The sequence below is a fragment of the Rhineura floridana genome, chromosome 4, assembly GCF_030035675.1.
Source record: "Rhineura floridana isolate rRhiFlo1 chromosome 4, rRhiFlo1.hap2, whole genome shotgun sequence".
NCBI classification, from domain to species: domain Eukaryota; kingdom Metazoa; phylum Chordata; class Lepidosauria; order Squamata; family Rhineuridae; genus Rhineura; species Rhineura floridana.
This window is the reverse complement of record NC_084483.1, coordinates 98,007,505-98,025,117: the sequence shown is the minus strand read 5'-3', so window position 1 is coordinate 98,025,117 and position 17,613 is coordinate 98,007,505. Positions and strand designations below refer to the sequence as shown.

The window sequence follows — 17,613 nt, the reverse complement described above, 5'->3', positions numbered from 1 at the left end:
GGTAGCGGGTCTTCCATATGGAAAACAAGAACACTGTTTTTATGTGTTCCATGACTGTGCCAAGAGCTGGAAGCTAACTGGTTATTTCTTTCAGGTATTTGTGAGTGACAAATTGCTAAGATAGATAAAAGTGGGCAGATAGTCTTGTAACTTTTGTGGACACATTTGCTGGTTTGAAAACAATGCTACTTTAACTAGCCATCAACTACCAGATTCATTGGTTAATACAGCCGATATCATAATGCCGTTGTATAAATCTATGGTGCGGCTGCATTTGGAATACTGTGTACAGTTCTGGCCGCCTCATCTCAAAAAAGATATTATAGAGTTGGAAAAGGTTCAGAAGAGGGCAACCAGAATGATCAAGGGGATGGAGCGACTCCCTTACGAGGAAAGGTTGCAGCATTTGGGGCTTTTTAGTTTAGAGAAAAGGCGGGTCAGAGGAGACATGATAGAAGTGTATAAAATTATGCATGGCATTGAGAAAGTGGATAGAGAAAAGTTCTTCTCCCTCTCTCATAATACTAGAACTCGTGGACATTCAAAGAAGCTGAATGTTGGAAGATTCAGGACAGACAAAAGGAAGTACTTCTTTACTCAGCGCATAGTTAAACTATGGAATTTGCTCCCACAGGATGCAGTAATGGCCACCAGCTTGGATGGCTTTAAAAGAAGATTAGACAAATTCATGGAGGACAGGGCTATCAATGGCTACCAGCCGTGATGGCTGTGCTGTGCCACCCTAGTCAGAGGCAGCATGCTTCTGAAAACCAGTTGCTGGAAGCCTCAGGAGGGGAGAGTGTTCTTGCACTCGGGTCCTGCTTGCGGGCTTCCCCCAGGCACCTGGTTGGCCACTGTGAGAACAGGATGCTGGACTAGATGGGCCACTGGCCTGATCCAGCAGGCTCTTCTTATGTTCTTACCGTAGATCATGAGTGATTTGTTCTTGCATCGCTACTGTTTTCTTAAAGATCTTATCTTCCATTTCATTCATAGCAGACTGCACTTTCAAGAGTTCCTGTCTCTTTTCAGAAAGTTGCAACTCCAGTGCCTTCTGCTGTTCTGACCGTTGCTTAACCTTGATTTAATTTCAACATGTGAAATAAGATAAATATTATTCTAAAGGCCAAGGCAGCTTATTTTATTTTCATTTCCAAAATTCAGTCAACTTAAAGCCTCATCACTGTTCAAGCATGGTCAACATTTGGGGCTTAGAAATGGTTGTCATTTTGCAGTTTCTCAATTAACATCAGCATGCAGATCATACTTCTGGATCTGGTTCCCTTCACCAAAACCCTCCAAAATGTTGCATGAGTAAAACAAACACACTAGCAACTCAAGGCTACGCACGCAATGCCCCTTGCTTTATTGATCCTGTGTGCACACTGCCTAACAGATGGTCTGCTCTGTCTGCGCTATATACCTGTTTTTGTGTGGTGGGGAATGATGCAAGGCACCACTCTCATGGGGTGATCAGCAACATCAAAATAGGTTTACACTGGCCTTCTTTTCAGCAGGGGGACAACTGTGATGTAATTTCCCCCAAGTCAGACTGCTGACTATCTTCAGGCGTTCCTTTGTAACAGGTTCCTATGTTGTCTCATTTAAGACATTTTGGATCACAGTAACTCTTACTTGTTATTTGAATCATATAGGCTGCTATGGTTTGAGACATCTAAGTGCTGTCCTCTTTAGACACACAAAAATGATAACCATAGTAGCATTTGTAACAGCTATTAGTAACAAAGCAATTAGTATACCTTTGCTTGTAATACCAGGATGCTCTGTTGTGTGTTACTCAGGTTCATTTGTTGCTGTTCCAGTTCCTGCTTAGCATGCAATATCTCTACTTCTTTCACAGAGATTTGCCTGTCATTTTCTTCCTTCTTTCTCTTCAGTGCTATGATTTCTTCTACCAAAACCTGCTTCTCTTTTGAATTATGCTCTAAAGAAGGAAGATGAAATATAATGTCCAGGGTAATAAAAAAGTGATACTAATGCCCCTTTATTTTTATCCTGTGCTGCATTTCAATAGGTGATTTGGGACTGCAATAATAGGTATAGATGTGTTCCTGGCAGTCTCTCCCGTATTCATTGAGCAGAAGTACCTTAAAGAGTGGCTCTTCACCACTCTCTGTAGCAGCTTCGTGGTCAGCTGAAGAGACATTTTTGAGTGTCCTACACTGGCTGAGTCATGACTGATGAGAAAATGCCTTCTCTGAGTCAGTAATCAGAATGTGGAACTACTTGTCTTAAAATATTCATTTTGCTCCTTTTATGATTTTCTGTCATCTTAAATGTTTTGTTTGCTTGTTTGTTTAGGCAAGCATTTGACTTAACTGTTTGATATTTTTATACTCCTCTGCATTTTAGTATGGCTCTGTTGTTGTTTTATTTTAATTGTTTTGATAGGATTTTACTGTAATTTTTGCATTCCCCCAATCTGTAGGTCAACAGGTATGTAAAGTATGACAATAGGAAACACTGGACAGTTACAATGCAGCACTTTGCATTCATAGTCTAAACGGTAGGCTTCAGAGAGAAAAGCCTTGTATTTGAAATTGCCATTAGATAAAAATGTTTTCAGGAAAGGAGACACAATGAAGAAATGTATCATCACTAAAATAGTGTGACACTTAAACTCATACAAACTGATGTGTTCAACTGGATAATGAATGTAAAGTGAAAAGGTTAAAAGAAGTGCCTTAGGCAGATCTGAAAGAGAATAGGAGGCAGGAAGAGTAGATGCAGGAATCGCTCAAATATTAATCAAAGAAGATAGTGCAGAAAGGAGAATAAATGTCAACAAAAAGGATAATGGAAAAAAATTTTTTTTGGTGAGGAAGAACAAACATCATGGTATTAAAAATGTAAGATTAAAAATGCAAGATAAGAAAGAACCCCTAGACTTCTCAATGTAAAATAAAATCAGCATATAGGGTTTGCCATACTTTTATTTAGAAAAAGAAACAAAAAATAAAGATGGTATTTGAAAGGTAGATAACTACAGAATCACACCTTGAATTTAAGAATGCTAACATCTACTTGTTCCCATGATTCTTATGTTTGCAGAAAGCCTTCATGGAGGCTACTTATTTTTCAGTCGGGGTTTGAAATTTAATATTTGGAACTTAGTTAAAGCATGTTCATCATGATCAGAAGCCATGACATTACATGTTTGTACAGCGGCCTACAACACTTCTGCTGAGGCCAATGTTAGAACTTTACTTTATTGATGAAATTAATAGCAATGAGGGAAAGTTGCAAGCAAAATAAAGAGGTTACATGGGCCACATGGTCTGTGGGCTGCCAGCTCCCTACCCTCGCTCTGCAGTTTTTGTGAATGTTTCTTCCCATCTTCCTCCCACAAGGAAGCTTGCTGGTCTCACCCTTGCTTGTGGCATCATACAAAAAAGAACAGCTTGTAACATTTGCTCATTGAGAGTAAAATGCACACAGACAGATGCTCATGTATATAGCCCTAAATGACTTAGATCCCAAATATCTGAAAGACCGCCCCCTTCCCTACAGATCCTCTCCAGTGTTGAGATCAGCAGAGGGGGCCCTTTTGGTATTTCCACCACCCATGGAAGCTGGGAGGGGATGGACCAGGAGAGGGCATTCTCTGTGTTGGCCCCTAAGTTGTGGAACTCTCTCCCCACCAACATGCATCTGGCAACTTTGTTTACAGTTTTAGGCAACTGCTGAAGATGCACCTCTTTATCCTGGCCATTGACACCTGATTCGTGTATTTTTAGGACCCAACCTATTTGGGGATTTTCAGTTGTTTTTAAATTGTTTTTAATGTTGTATTTTGAAATGGTTGTAACCCCCCTGGAACCTTTGGGTGAGGGGTGGATGATAAATGAGTACTACAAGGTGTTTATTTCAGATTTTTAGAATGTTTAGGCCACTTTTCTATCAGTAATTAATCAAATGCAGCTTATATAATGCATATAATTAAAATTTAGCTAAGGTTCATGTTTAACAAACTGTAACAAAGGGGGAAAATCATAAACATTGAAACAATAGCATAATAAAGAAATAACAGCCACAGGTAAAGCCTGATGGAACAAAAATCAGCCTCCTAAAACTCTGCAGGGCTATGATGCAGGACCCTCTACGCTACTTCTGAAGCAATTCCTGCCAAATTCCCAACCTTTCTAGAAGCACACATTGGTTGCTACTCAAAGAGCAACAATTACAGTGAGGTATCTTGTTTTATCACAGGTTCCAATTTCCAAAATGTGGAGGAGCTCAGTAGCAAAAGTATATGTCTTACATGCAGAAGGCCTGAGGTGCAATCCCCAACATCTCCAACTGAAGGATTTCCAGTGCCATTAATGGGGGAAACTCCTATCTGACACTTTGTCAAGTTGCTGCTTGTCAGAAAAGACAGTACTGGGCCATGTGGATGACTGGTATGACTCACAAATAAGGCAGTTCCCTATTTTTGCTGACAAGCAGACATATTAAGGAATGTGTGAAATCCAACTCTTTAACGACTGTGCTGAGGATATGGGAGGAGGTATGGGGAACAAACAGCACAATTTACAAGGTATTTATTTATTTTATTTATATCCCGCCCTTCCTCCCAGCAGGAGCCCAGGGCGGCAAACAGAAGTGCTAAAAACACATCAAAACATCATAAAAACAGACCCTAAAAGACACCAAAACAAAACAACTTTAAAAACATTTTTTTAAAAGTTTTTAAAACATCTTTTAAAAAGGGTTAAAAAACATATTGTTTTCAAAAAAACATATTAAAAAGCGTTCCAACACAGACACAGACTGGGATAGGTCTCAACTTAAAAGGCTTGTTGAAAGAGGAAAGTCTTCAAAAGGCGCCGAAAAAATAGCAGAGATGACACCTGCCTAATATTTAAGGGGAGAGAATTCCACAGGGTAGATGCCGCCACACTAAAGGTCCATTTCCTATGTTGTGCGGAACGGACCTCCTGATAAGATGGTATCTTCAGGAGGCCCTCACCTGCAGAGTGCAGTGATCAACTGGGTATATAAGGGGTAAGATGGTCTTTCAGGTATCCTGGTCCAAAGCTGTTTAGGGCTTTGTATGCCAAAACTAGAACCTTGAACCCTTTTGCCCCTCTGGGTGTGGCCAGTGGAAGTGTTTTGCTATAGGTGACTAGTGTTTTCACAGCCACAGAGAACACCGATGGAAATGAATGGCAAGGCAGGCAGTGGCAATGAACGGTCTACCTGAATCAAGCTAATTTTTTTGTTTTGAGATATGTTTTTTGAGTATTGTATTTTAATGATGTTGTACACTGCCCTAGACTCCTGCAAAAAAAAAGAAAGGGCAGTATAGATATACAACAGTAGCATCAACAACAATAATTATAACATGTTCTTGTGCATCACCCATTTATGTCAAAGAGGCATCTACAGAACAGAACCAAGTTATACCCAGAAGTCCAACAATCAAAACCACACATTTGCTTTCATCCTCAAGGTTGCAAAAGCTTCTAAAACATCACATAACCGGGGAAATTTATTTTCATCCAGTCCTAACTCCATATACTTGGATTGCCTTTTGGAGAGTAATTCATATTTAAGAGTAAAAAATACTAAAACACTAAACAAAAACATTCAAGCACTCCAATTTAGGATCCCCCCTACCTAAATAAATACAATAATATCTATAACCTCTATCACTGAAAATGAACTGAACTAATCCTGAAGAAATAATATGAAGCAGTAACGCACACTTTCACCACATGGTGGTAGCATTCCTTTTTAAAAGACTCAAATAAAAAATGATATTCTGAAACCTGAAACTTGCAAAAATACATTTATATATATATTTACACTTGCTTCAGATTAAGCATCTTGCTTCTTTCACCTTCGGTGTAATGATTTATCCATGTCAAGTACAACTTGGCTCTTCAGAACTGGTAGAGTCAAGGCCCCACAGTTTCACCAGGCTTGGATAAACAAGGGAATGATGTACAGTAGGGCCCCACTTTACAGCAATTCACTTTACAGCGATTCACTAATACAGCGGTCTCAATTAGATGCAATTAGACTAAAGCCCCACTCATATAGTGCTTGTTCCGCTTTTACGGTGGTTTTCAGGCATTGCGCGCCATTCTATTCAATGGGTTCCACTTTACAGCGGTTTTCGCTTTACAGCGGGGGTCCAGATCGTAACCCGCCGTATGAGTAGGGCCCTACTGTATACAGTATCATGCCAGATTGCCTGAAACCCAATCAGTTTTGTGTTTACAGCTGAGTAGCCCGTAAGTGACCATACAAAGTGAGATTCACTCTGTTCTCATACTGTAAAACTCTTCCATTCAATTGACTGTGTGAAGAAATTGGATTACCTAGGCCATCATGACAGCCATCTTTCTCAGCACAGATGATGCAAAAAGTGTAACTGCGACCACAGAAATTACTGATGTTTCTCACAAGCACAGTGCAGGTTACGCAAACCTTTCTTCATGAGTATGTGTGTAGCTGTGTAGAGAAATCTACTGAACTGGCACTATGGTTGTCATCCCAAGATAAAAGAGATTTACTTCAGAGTAAGAACAGCACTGGGTTGCAACAGTGGCTTCTCACATGATATATACTGGCGCTCCAGCTATTTCGGTGCCTGTCTCCTCTCGGGGGCTGCTCGTTTCTTGTCCAGGGATGATGCTGTGGCCCAAGACGCAGGAAGGCTGCGGCGAGGAAAGGCCGGCAGTTTCTCCCTCCCCCCCTCCCCCCCATCGGGCTCCACCTTTGGGACCCTCGCAAGGTGAACCAGGGGCTCCAGGGCCAGAACCGCCATTCCGCCGTCATCATAAGCAGGAGCCCTGACTTCTGCGGGCTGAAAGGGCTGTGCCACACCCAGAACTATGGGGATAGGACTATGACTGAGAGAGTGTGGCTAGCCTTGCAAAGTAGCCCAATGTCTATAACACCTATTTTGCCAAAGTGAGGGGGGAGGTAGTTTGTGTTAACTTTGAATTGTATTACAAATTGTATTGTTTTTATTGTTTATTGTTTAACTGATATATTATTGATGTTTTATTGATATATTATTGATGTTTTATTGGTGTATTTTTATATTTTTTGTAAGCCGCCTTGAGGGCCTTTTGGCTGGAAGGCGGGGTAGAAATATTAAAATCAAATCAAAATCAAATCAATATATGCACCACACCAAATATGTGTGTTCTTTTTAAAAAATGAGTAGTTATTACCACTCTGATTTAATGGATGGGACTGTAGAATCATCAATAGGAATGGATCAGCGGGACATGCCAGCCCATTTGGAGAAGGATATACACTCTTATCACATCAATCTTGAGGTTTCCTCTCCTTTCATCAATAGTGTCTAACACTCAAAAGTCTTCCCAGACCACACTTCAGATCAGACATGGAAACAAGCAGCAATCTGGCAAAAGTAGTCACCTGGCTGGGCCTGGCAACCAAGAGGTCTTCTGTATCTTTAAAAGTTGTGGAAGGGGGAAGGGAGAATTCCACCTTGTGGTTTTTCCCGTTACAGAGTTGCAAGAACACCTGCACTTGGCTGACTTTCTCTTCTCCTAAAGATACAGGATCAGTCTCAGGCCAGGAACCTGGCAACCCTACCCTTAAATCATTTCTACTCATTTGATTTAGTGTAAGTTTCTTTTCTCAAAGAAAAGGAGCATGTGCAAGATCACAGATTTCCGGAGGATGCTTGTTTATGGAAATGTTAACCTTCACTAATGGTGGGCCTAGGTAGCAAGGTTATATAAACTAATGAGTCTGCCAGAGTCTAGAGAGAAAGAAGTGATTGCTATGACCCTGAAAAGACCCTGAATATTATAATTATAAGAATTTACTATAGATTTGAGCAACTCTAGTTTTTGTAGTTGCCTTTTGCTACTTTCTTGCACTGCAAAGCAAAAAATATAGTTATGGAACAAGATAGTAGTTATAGAATGACAGCATCTCATTTCCTTCATCTGCAGAAGTATTATTCAATGATTTCACTAGGAAAAGTACCAGCACATTGTCACCAAATTTTAGCCTTTTTCAATGAAATTGGGTATTTGGATCATTTCATTTCTTTTTTTTTCTGTGCAAATAATATATTTATTAATTTCCATATATGATAAACAATAGTAACAATTCCCCTATCCAACTTCCCTTACCCATCCTTACCCCCTCCAACCCCTGGAAGCGTAGCCAATGTAAATCTGTTGCATTATATAAAACTACAGAACAATAACATATCAGGCATAACCATCAATTCAGTCAAAAAGGGAAATTTCATTTCTAACAGCGCATTCCTCTATTAGCTAGAGGCCAGCTGCAAGGTGATAAAATTCTCACAGAGGGAACTGAACAGACCTTCCTGCCCACCGCACAGCATACCTGATTTTTTCAGCCCATCAGACATCTTACTCTTCCCAAATGACTTCATTAAATTGTCCTAAATTGAAGGAGCAACTGTATTGTAGTTTTTAATTACTGTGTGGTATAATAATAAGAAGTGATTCACTGTAGTAAGCACCTTTAGTATTTCTTCTGAGCCCATACAACCACAATCTGATTTTCTATTTTCAGAGCCTGGGAGATTACTTGTAATAAATTACAATTACTGTAACATGGCCCCAAAAGTAATAAATTACCATTACAATTGCAATTGCTCTGAAAGTAACTGATTACTGTTACTCAAAAGTAATCACTACAATTACACTTGTTACTTTTTTAAAAAAATTGAGTGCCTACAAGGTGCTGGCCTTGGCTGCTGCACATTTAAGTAGCCTAAAACAACATTAAAAATAAACACACACACACAGAGGGCAGTAGAATATTTTTTTTTATCCATAAGATCAACAGAATGGCATAACAGAATCTCACATCCATCCCGCACCCTCACGTCCACCCCAGCAATGGTGATACCCCAACACATGTATACTTTTTCACTCAAAATCAAATTTTACACTTGAAATGCTGCTTTTACGATACATTTCTGTTATGTCTCATCTTTGCTCAAAGAGCACGTCAGACAAGGAATGTCTTTTTACAGTCGCTATGTTGCCACCAGTACTGAACAGGCGTTCTATTGTGGCACTTGAAGGCATGCCTGTGTGGTGCTGCAAAAAACACCACAGCACCCCTTTCAACTAAAACACATTCTTATCAATATGGCAATCCCCTACCAAAAAATGCAAACTTTAGTATTTTATACTCTGCCTTTCTAATTTTTTTTGTAAACTGTATACCTTAGAGGTAACGTAATCCTGTACATACTTACCTGGGAGTAAGTCCCATTGAACTCATTGGGTAGACATGTATGCACGATTGAACTGTCGGAGGTAGAACTTAAGAGACATAACATAGGTAAACAGAAAACGCACATATCAAAAGTAGTCCACCAGAATAAATGTTATTCCTTCTCCTGCTATTAAAAATGTAGTCTTGCACAGCATATATTTTATTATATATTTATTATTTGATTTATATCCCGCCCTTCCTCCCAGCAGGAGCCCAGGGTGGCAAACAGAAGCGCTAAAAACACATCAAAACATCATAAAAACAGACCCTAAAATACACCAAAACAACTTTAAAAACTTTTTTTTTTAAAGCCTTTAAAACATCTTTTTAAAAGGGTTAAAGACGCAGACTGGGATAGGTCTCAACTTAAAAGGCTTGTTGAAAGAGGAAAGTCTTTAAAAGGCGCCGAAAAGATAACAGAGATCACGCCTGCCTAATATTTAAGGGGAGGGGATTCCACAGGGTAGGTGCCACCACATATAGTGAAACTATGGAATTTGCAACCACAAGAAGCAGTGATGGGCACCAATTTGGATGGCTTTAAAAGAGGATTAGACAAATTCATGGAGGATAAAGCTGAAAGCAGCACCTAGCAATGATGGCTATGTTCTACTTCCACTGTCAGAGACAGTATGCTTCTGAATATCAGTTGCTGGGAATATAAGTGAGGAGAGTGCTGCTCATGCACTCAGATCCTGCTTGTAGGTTCCCTTTAGGGCATCTGACTGGCTGCTGTGAGAACAGGATGCTGGATTATATGGGCCACTGGTTGGATCCAACAGGCTCTTCTTATGTTCTTGTATGTATTGCAACAAACAACAAAAGTTACTTCTGGGGCGTTACAGACCAGGGATACCCAAGGTGGTGCCCTCCAGATGTTGTAGGACTACAATTTCCATCATCCCTGATTATTGGTAATGTTGCCTGAGATTGATGGGAGTTGTAGTCCAACAACATGTGGAGGGCACTATGTTGAAGACCCAATTAAATTCACACTCCCTTCCCACCTACCAGGGCTGTGGAGTCGGTATGCCAAACCTTCGACTCCGACTCCTCTATTTTTCTTCTGTCCGACTCCAACTCCACCCAAAATTGCTTCCAACTCCACAGCCCTGGAAAGGGCTGTAGATGTCTTTTTAAATTGGAAGCTCTCACAGGAGCATTTTTATCGCTGCCTGAATATGCGCTGACCTTGGAATCACAGCATTTGTCTTCATCTGGGTCCTATGTCATACACTGACACACACAATGTTTTCCATCTTGAGTTATGGTGAAATGCTCAACTACAGCTGACTTCATGGGAAGCTTCTTTGACATTTTGAATTTATATTTTAAAAAATTTGTCAATCAAAATTTATTCTGAAGCTGGAGTCAGAGTTGGTACATTTCTACCGACTCCGACTCCACCCAAAATTGCTTCCGACACCAACTCCGACTCCACAGCACTGCCACCTACCTACCTGTTTCAAACATGTTCAGAAAAGTATGTCTCTTAAGTTCTTTGTCTGACAGCGCATTCCTTTCAGAGGTAAAAATTAATCTGAAATCCTATATATTTATCAATTTAACTCAATGAGGGTCAATTTGGAGTAGACATATATAGGACTGGATTGTACCAGAATACATTGCAGCATTTCAGGGGCTATACTTTATTAATGCCCCCTCTAGGATGCACATCTTAACATGGTGAGGGGGTTTGAGAGTGTTGAAGAAGCTGAGAGCAATGTCGTCAGGAGTCTAGACCAAGAGGCTAGACCCTTAGCAGGGGCACCCATGGCGGAATGGTCAAAGCTGAGACAGCAGACGAAGATGCATCCAAACTAAGAAGAAGGCAATGGTAAACCAGCTCTGAATACCTCTTACCATGAAAACCCTATGAACAGAGTATCCAAAATGAGACACAAGATAGTGCTGGAAGATGAGACACCCACCCAGGTCAGAAGACACTCAACGAGCTACTGAGGAAGAACAAAGGACAAGTACGAGTAGTGCTGTGACTAATGACGCAGCTGGGTCAAAGCCAAAAGGAAGCCCAGAGGCTGATGTGCACAGATGAGAAAGGATAGTCCGGAGTTGTACAACGCACACAATAGGAACATGGAATGTGAGAAGCATGAACCAGGGAAAGTTAGAAATTGTTAGGCAAGAAATGGAATGTATTAACATTACAATACTTGGCGTGGGTGAATTAAAATGGACCGGAATGGGACATTTTCAGTCAGGCAACTACAAAATATTTTATGCACCAAATGAGAAATTAAGAAGAAACAGGGTTGCTTTAATAGTGAGAAGTGATGTAGCAAGAGCAATTAGGAGCTATAACGCAAGGTCTGAGCGAGTTATATCAATGAGATTAAACGGGAAACCTATTAACATAACCATCATCCAAGTCTATGCTCCAACAGCAAACACAGAAGAAGAGTAATTGGAGAGATTTTATGCAGAAGTACAGGAATTGATCACACACCAAAACAAGATGTACTGATAATCATGGGGGGTTGGAATGCAAAAGTAGGAAACAGAGAAGAACTAGGAATTGTGGGATAATGGGGCTTAGAAGATAGAAATGAAACAGGAGAGAGGCTTGTTAAATTCTGTGAAGCCAATAATTTGTTTCTTGCAAACACATTTTTTGAGCAGCCAAAAAGATGACTGTACATGTGGACATCACCAAATGGTCAATATAGGAATCAAATTGATTATATAACTGGTAACAGAAGATGGAGAAGTTCCATACTTTCTGCAAAAACAAGACCAGGAGCAGACTGCGGTACAGATCATGAACTGGTAATATTGAAAATCAGAGTAAAGCTAAAGAAGAAGAACAAAGCAATCATAATGCCAAAATACAATTTAAATAACATCCCAGAAGAATATAAAGATCAAATAAGGAACAGGTTTGAGATTTTAAACTTACTTGACAGAGAACCAGAACAACTATAAAACTCCCCTCGTCCATGATTTGATTATGGACGAGGCAGCCGATCTGGCATGCATAACCGAGACCTGGGTGGGCGAACAGGGAGGAGTTAGTCTCTCCCAGATCTGCCCACCGGGGTACTCGGTCCAGCATCATGGTAGATCTGAGGGTCGGGGAGGTGGGGTTGCTGTGGTCTATAAGAGTTCCATCTTACTCACCAAGCACCATGTCCATACAACTACTGGTCTGGAGTGTTTGCACCTTGTGTTGGACCAGAGGGACAGACTAGGAATCCTTTTGGTGTACCGCCCACCTTGCTGCCCAATGGCTTCCTTAACTGAGCTGACGGAAGTGGTCTCGGAGGTATTGTTGAGATCCCCTAGACTATTAGTACTGGGGGATGTCAACATTCATGCCGAGGCTACTTTGTCTGGGGCGGCTCAGGACTTCATGGACTCCATGACAACCATGGGGCTGTCCCAATATGTTAGTGGTCCAACACATATATCGGGGCATACACTCGACCTTATTTTTATTACTGGACATGGGGATAGTGATCTGGATGTGGGGAGTTTTACATCTCTCCCTTTGTCATGGTCAGATCACTGCTTGCTGAAGTTTAGACTTACAGCGGCCTCTACCCTCCGCAAGGGTGGGGGACCTATTAAATTGGTCCGCCCCCGGAGACTAATGAATCCAGAAGGTTTTCAAAGGGCTCTGGGGGATTTTCCGGCTGATAAGACCGGCGCTCCTGTTGAAGCCCTGGTTAATCTGTGGAATACGGAGATGGCCCGGGCTGTTGACACGATCGCTCCTGCGCGCCCTCTCCTTTGCAGAGCTCATTCAGCTCCTTGGTATACTCCAGAGCTGAGGGCGATGAAGCAAGACAGGAGGCGGCTTGAGCGGAGATGGAGACGAACTCCCGATGAATGCAATTATACGCTGGTTTGAGCTTTCACCAAGCAGTATGTAGGAGCGGTGAGGGCGGCGAAAAAATTATATTTCGCCGCTACTATTAAGGCATCTCTCTCCCGCCCAGCGGAGCTGTTTAGAGTTGTCCGAGGGCTTCTTTTTCTTGGCCCTCAGGACACTGCAGATACTTCGGTGGCCCGCTGCAATGAATTCGCTGAGCACTTCCAGCATAAGATCTTATGCATTCGTCGGGACCTAGACTCTCATTTTATAGCAGATAATCCTAGTGAGGTGTCTGGAGCACAGTCTTATCACGTTTTGTTGGATGAGTTTCAGTCGGTTCAGTTCGAGGACGTGGACAAGGTGCTTGGACTGGTACGTGCAACCACTTCGGTACTGGATCCTTGCCCCTCCTGGCTTATAAAAACAGGTAAGGAGGGAACAGTTGGCTGGGCCAGGGAAGTGATAAATGCCTCTTTACGAGAGGGAGTGGTCCCTGGCTGTCTGAAGGAGGCAGCAGTGAGACCACTCCTGAAAAAGTCTTCCCTGGACCCAGAGAATTTCAGCAGCTACAGACCAGTGGCAAATGTTCCATTTTGGGGCAAGATCTTGGAACGAGTGGTTGCTGACCAGCTCCAGGCGCTATTGGATGAAACCGATTATCTAGATCCATTTCAATCGGGTTTCAGGCCCGGTTTTGGCACTGAGACGGCCTTGGTCGCCCTGTTTAATGATCTATGTCGGGAGAGAGACAGAGGGAGTGTAACTCTGTTGATTCTACTTGATCTCTCAGCGGCTTTTGATACCATCGACCATGGTATCCTTCTGGAGAGGCTTGCGGAGCTGGGAGTTGGAGGCACTGCGTGGCAGTGGTTCCACTCCTACTTGGCGGGCCGTCTCCAGAAGATAGCGCTTGGGGAACACTGCTCGACGCCGTGGGTACTCCAATGTGGGGTCCCGCAGGGCTCGGTTTTGTCTCCCATGCTTTTTAACATCTATATGAAGCCGTTGGGTGCGATCATCAGGAGTTTTGGAGTGCGTTGTCACCAGTACGCTGATGACACGCAACTCTACTTCTCCTTTTCATCTTCTGCAGGTGAGGCGGTCGATGTGCTAAACCGTTGCCTGGACGCGACAATGGATTGGATGAGAACTAACAAACTGAGAATCAATCCTGATAAGACTGAGATGCTGTTGGTGGATGGATTTTCCAATCAGGTGGTGGATACATATCCTGTCCTGGATGGGGTTACACTCCCCCAGAAGGAACAGGTTCGTAGTCTGGGAGTCGTTCTAGACTCTTCCCTGTCACTTGTAGCTGCGGTGGCACGGAATGCGTTCTACCAACTTCGATTGGTAGCCCAGCTACGTCCCTATCTGAGTAGGGAGGACCTTACATCAGTAGTACATGCTCTGGTAACCTCACGTTTGGATTACTGTAATGCGCTCTACGTAGGGCTACCTCTGAAGACGGTTCGGAAGCTACAGCTGGTGCAAAATGCAGTGGCCAGACTGCTAACAAGAACGAAGCGGTCTGAACATATAACACCTGTCTTGGCCCGCTTGCACTGGCTCCCAATATGCTTCCGGGCCAAATTCAAAGTGTTGGTATTAACCTATAAAGCCTTATACGGCGTGGGACCACGATACCTGTCGGAACGCCTCCCGCTATGAACCGGCTCGTACACTACGGTGTGCTACGAAGGCCCTCCTCCGGGTTCTGACTCATAGGGAGGCCCGGAGGGTGGTGACAAGATCTAGGGCCTTCTCAGTGGTGGCCCCCGAACTGTGGAATAGTCTCCCTGAGGAGGTCCGCCTGGCACCGACACTGTCATCCTTTCGGCGCTAGGTTAAAACCTTCCTTTATTCCCAGGCATTTTAATTTTAATTTTTAATTTTAATTTTTGTTAATGTATTGTAATGTCTGAAACTTGATTCTGAGCCTTTGCTGTTTTAGACTGTGATATTTGATTTTAGACTGTGATGTTTTTTGTACCATACTGTATTTTATTGTATCTATGTTCACCGCCCAGAGAGCTATTGCTAGTCGGGCGGTATATAAGTTTTAAAAATAAATAAATAAATAATAAACTATGGATTGAAGTCAGAGACGTTATCAGGGAAGAATGCAAAAAGACAATACCTCAAGTTAAAAAGAGAGAAAGACCTCAATGGATGACTGAAGAAACTCTTAAAATGGTTAAAGAGAGAAGGAAAGCAAAAGCAAGAGGAGATAGAAACACAGTCAGAACCTTAAATTCCACAGTACAGAGACTAGTACGTAGGGACAAAGAGAACTATTACAATAGTTACTGTATAGAAATAGAAGAGGACAACAAAAAGGGTAGAACAAGAGCCCTATTCCAAAAGATTAGAGAAATGAAAGGGAAAGTTTAAATCAAGAGTAAGAATATTGAATAATCAACAGGGGAACACAATGACAGATGAAGAAGAAATAAAAGGAAGATGGAAGCAATACACTGAATATAAAAGACATGCAAGGATGACAGATTCATTCACAGAGGAACCATATGATGAAGAATCAGGAATTTTAGAATGTGAGATGAAAGCTGCTCTTAAAATACTTGGAGGAAACAAATCACCAGGAATAGATGGCATACCAATAGAGTTGCTACCAGTTACTGAGACGGAATCTGTTCAAATGTTGACAAAAATTTGTCAACAAATATGGAAAACGAAACAGTGGCTCACAGACTGGAAGCATTCAATATACATCCCAATTCCAAAGAAAGGGGATCCCAGGGAATGCAGTAATTATTGAACTATTGCCTTAATATCCCATGCAAGTAAAATAATGCTCAAGATTCTACAACAAAGGCTCTTACCATCTATGGAGCAAGAAATGCCAGACATCCAAGCTGGATTTAGAAAGGGAAGAGGCACCAGAGATCATATGACAAACATATGTTGGATAATGGAACGGACCAAGGAATTTCAGAAGGAAATCACTCTGTGCTTTATAGATTACAGCAAAACCTTTGATTGTGTAGATCATGAAAAACTATGGAACACTTTAAAAGAAATGGGGGTGCCACAGCATCTCATTGTCCTGATGCACAACCTATACTCTGCACAAGAGGCTACTGTGAAGACAGAATATGGAGAAACCGATTGGTTCCCAATTGGAAAGGGTGTGAGACAGGGGTGGATTTTATCACCGTACCTGTTTAATCTATATGGAGAACATATCATACGGAAAGCAGGACTGGACCAAGATGAAGGAGGTGTGAAAATTGGAGGGAGAAATATCAATAATTTAAGGTATGCAGACGATACTATACTCTTAGCAGAAAACAGTAATGATTTGAAACGAATGTTGATGAAAGTTAAAGAGGAAAGCACAAAATCAGGACTACCGCTGAACATCAAAAAGACTAAAGTAATGACAACAGAAGACTATGTAACTTTAAAGTTGACAACGAGGATATTGAACTTGTCAAGGATTATCAATACCAATTAGCCAAGATGAAGACAATAGACAAGAAATCAGAAGAAGGCTAGGACTGGGGAGGGCAGCTATGAGAGAACTAGAAAAAATCCTCAAATGCGAAGATGTATCGCTGAACACAAAAGTCAGGATCATTCAGACCATGGTATTCCCGATCTCTATGTATGGATGTGAAAGTTGGACAGTGAAAAAATTGGATAAGAGAAAAATCCACTCATTTGAAATGTGGTGTTGGAGGAGAGCTTTGCGCATACAATGGACTGCAAAAAAGACAAATAATTGGGTGTTAGAACAAATTAAACCAGAACTATCACTAGACGCTAAATTGATGAAACTGAGGTTATCATATTTTGGACACATCATGAGAAGACATGATTCACTAGAAAAGACAATAATGCTGGGAAAAACAGAAGGGAGCAGAAAAAGAGGAAGGCCAAACAAAAGATGGGTTGATTCTATAAAGGAAGCCGCAAACCTGAACTTACAAGATCTGAACAGGGTGGTTCATGACAGATGCTATCAGAGGTCACTAATCGACTTGAAGGCACATAACAACAACAAACTTTATTAATGCTGTACCAACTACAGCTGCTGCTTATGTACATATGTTGTCTCAGCCTAAGCTACCTCACAGGATTGTTGCAAATATAAACGGAGGGAGGGAATGGCAATGGTCATGGCATTCACAAATCAAAAGTAAATCTGTGGAGGGGGGGCACACACAAGTAATAAGAGGTCTGACAGACAGAACGTTAACAGGTGACGCTTTCCCCATAATTGTATTTCCACAATAGAAAAGGTTTACTTCATTTAATTTCTACCTGCCCAACAGTTGTTAAATGCACAAGAGCTTGATCTCCTGCAGTGCCAACCCTAAACCATGCAAACAACTTGAGTTAAAAAAAATAACAACCACAGAATTTGGGCAATCTTTTTTTAAAAAAAGAACATCTGTAACAGCCTGGCAACCAAGAGGTCTTCTGTATCTTTAAAAGTTGTGCAGGGGGGAGGGAGAATTCCACTTTGTGGTTTTTCC

The 17,613-nt window shown here is 41.6% G+C and overlaps 1 protein-coding gene across 5 annotated transcripts in view; it reads right to left on the bottom strand.

The window, feature by feature from the left end:
• Positions 1-17,613, bottom strand: part of LOC133383302 (FK506-binding protein 15-like) — a 38,531-nt gene that overhangs the window by 12,543 nt on the left and 8,375 nt on the right. For all 5 annotated transcript variants that reach the window (XM_061623752.1, XM_061623750.1, XM_061623753.1 and 2 more), the window contains 2 exons: positions 1,761-1,945; positions 924-1,078 (listed from right to left, as the gene is read on the bottom strand). In XM_061623752.1, coding sequence (XP_061479736.1) covers positions 924-1,078; positions 1,761-1,945 — 340 coding nt within the window. The remainder of the gene's footprint in view (positions 1-923; positions 1,079-1,760; positions 1,946-17,613) is intronic.